The sequence below is a fragment of the Tupaia chinensis genome, unplaced genomic scaffold (genome assembly GCF_000334495.1).
Source record: "Tupaia chinensis unplaced genomic scaffold, TupChi_1.0 Scaffold000567_1, whole genome shotgun sequence".
Taxonomy (NCBI): Eukaryota; Metazoa; Chordata; class Mammalia; order Scandentia; family Tupaiidae; genus Tupaia; species Tupaia belangeri.
In genome coordinates this window covers 2839308-2840624 of record NW_006160080.1, presented here as the reverse complement: position 1 = coordinate 2840624, position 1317 = coordinate 2839308, and the positions used below count along the sequence as shown (strand labels likewise).

The window sequence follows — 1317 nt, the reverse complement described above, 5'->3', positions numbered from 1 at the left end:
CCCATTGGCCTAGTCTGCTTTCACCTTAAAGTTTACTTGAATTTTGCCTTTACTCTTTATTTTATTTACTTTAATTTGACCAAAGAGGGACAGAACGAGAGAAAGCGAGAGAGATGGAAAGTGAGAAAGCAAGCCACCAGGTCCAGGACTCGAACCATGGTTGATCCTGTGGGAGTCCAGCGCCCTTAACCCCCATGCCACCTGCTGGCCCCTACATTTAATTTTTAAATTTTTCCAAGGAACCAAGGTCAGAGCAATTTGAATTCATGTCAGTCACCAATGTTGAGATACAGTAAAAAACACTTCAATTTTTTTTTTTTTTTGTTAAATATTTTTAAAAGTTAGGTATGAAAATAAAATAATTTTTAAGAAGTGTTTTCTGTAATTTCCAGGGGCGTGCGCATGAGAGCAAGGAGGTAGAGGGAAGGAGGAAGGGGGGAGCGGGGAGCGGGGCAACCAGAAGCGGGGCATGGCGGGAAAGAAAGCGCACGCGCTGGGCCGCAGGAGCACGAGGGCACCCCCAAGGGGGCGTGGCCACAGCCCAATTCTCTCTTTATCCCGGCAGGCTTTGGGGCACACTGCCTCATTCTGGTCTGCCAACGGACGCCAACGGCCGCGGGGACTCAGCTCGGATCACTGCTCAGCCATGTGGAAGCCTGTGAAGTGGGATCCAGGCCTGTGGGACCCGGCTTCCGAAGGACAGCCCTTAAACACCGGATCGATGAGGCCCGGGGTATGAACATTTGATTTTTCATGGTTGAAAATGGGTAGCTTGGGCGGGTTCTGTTTGTGGTTTTCGACATAGGCCCTGGTTTCTGACTTCGTTAAAAAGTGTGTCATGCCTCGACAACTAAGTTAAGGCCCCTGTGGATGCCAAACCCGTGTGGCTTACTTTTGACTAAGAGCGCTAGTTTTGACACTTTCCCTCCCCTCGACCTATGAAAAGGCCGCGCGCTTGGGGCGGGGCGGGGGCGGGGAAGAGGCGTGGGTTGAGGGAACCGGTAAACGCGCTCCCGAGAGTGGGCCGTCCTAGCAAATCTGTAAGCCAGTGATTTGCTCGCGTACAAGTCTGGGTTGAGAGGGACAGCGGAGGGCAGATCGTGGAGCTGGGAGGGGGACGTGTGGAAAAAACTCCGTGAGGGAAAAGTTGTGGCAAGGAATATGGAACATGGCGCAGCCCACGGAGTGGCCTTGCCCTCGCCGCTGGAACGAGCGGCTCCTCGAACTTTCGAGGAAGCGCCTGGTTTGGGGGTGTGCGGCCTGAGTGGATGGCGGCCAGGAGTCAAGGCGATGGCGAAGGGCGCGAGTTCCGCGGAC

The 1317-nt window shown here is 53.5% G+C and overlaps 1 protein-coding gene across 1 annotated transcript in view; it reads left to right on the top strand.

Annotated features, from left to right (window-relative positions):
• Nucleotides 1–568: 568 nt before the first annotated feature.
• SCML2 (Scm polycomb group protein like 2) overlaps nucleotides 569–1317 on the top strand; it is a gene marked incomplete in the record, with an annotated part of 76589 nt that continues 75840 nt past the window's right edge. The window contains 1 exon segment of the mRNA XM_027775473.1: nucleotides 569–733. Within this exon segment, the coding sequence (XP_027631274.1) occupies nucleotides 647–733 (87 nt within the window).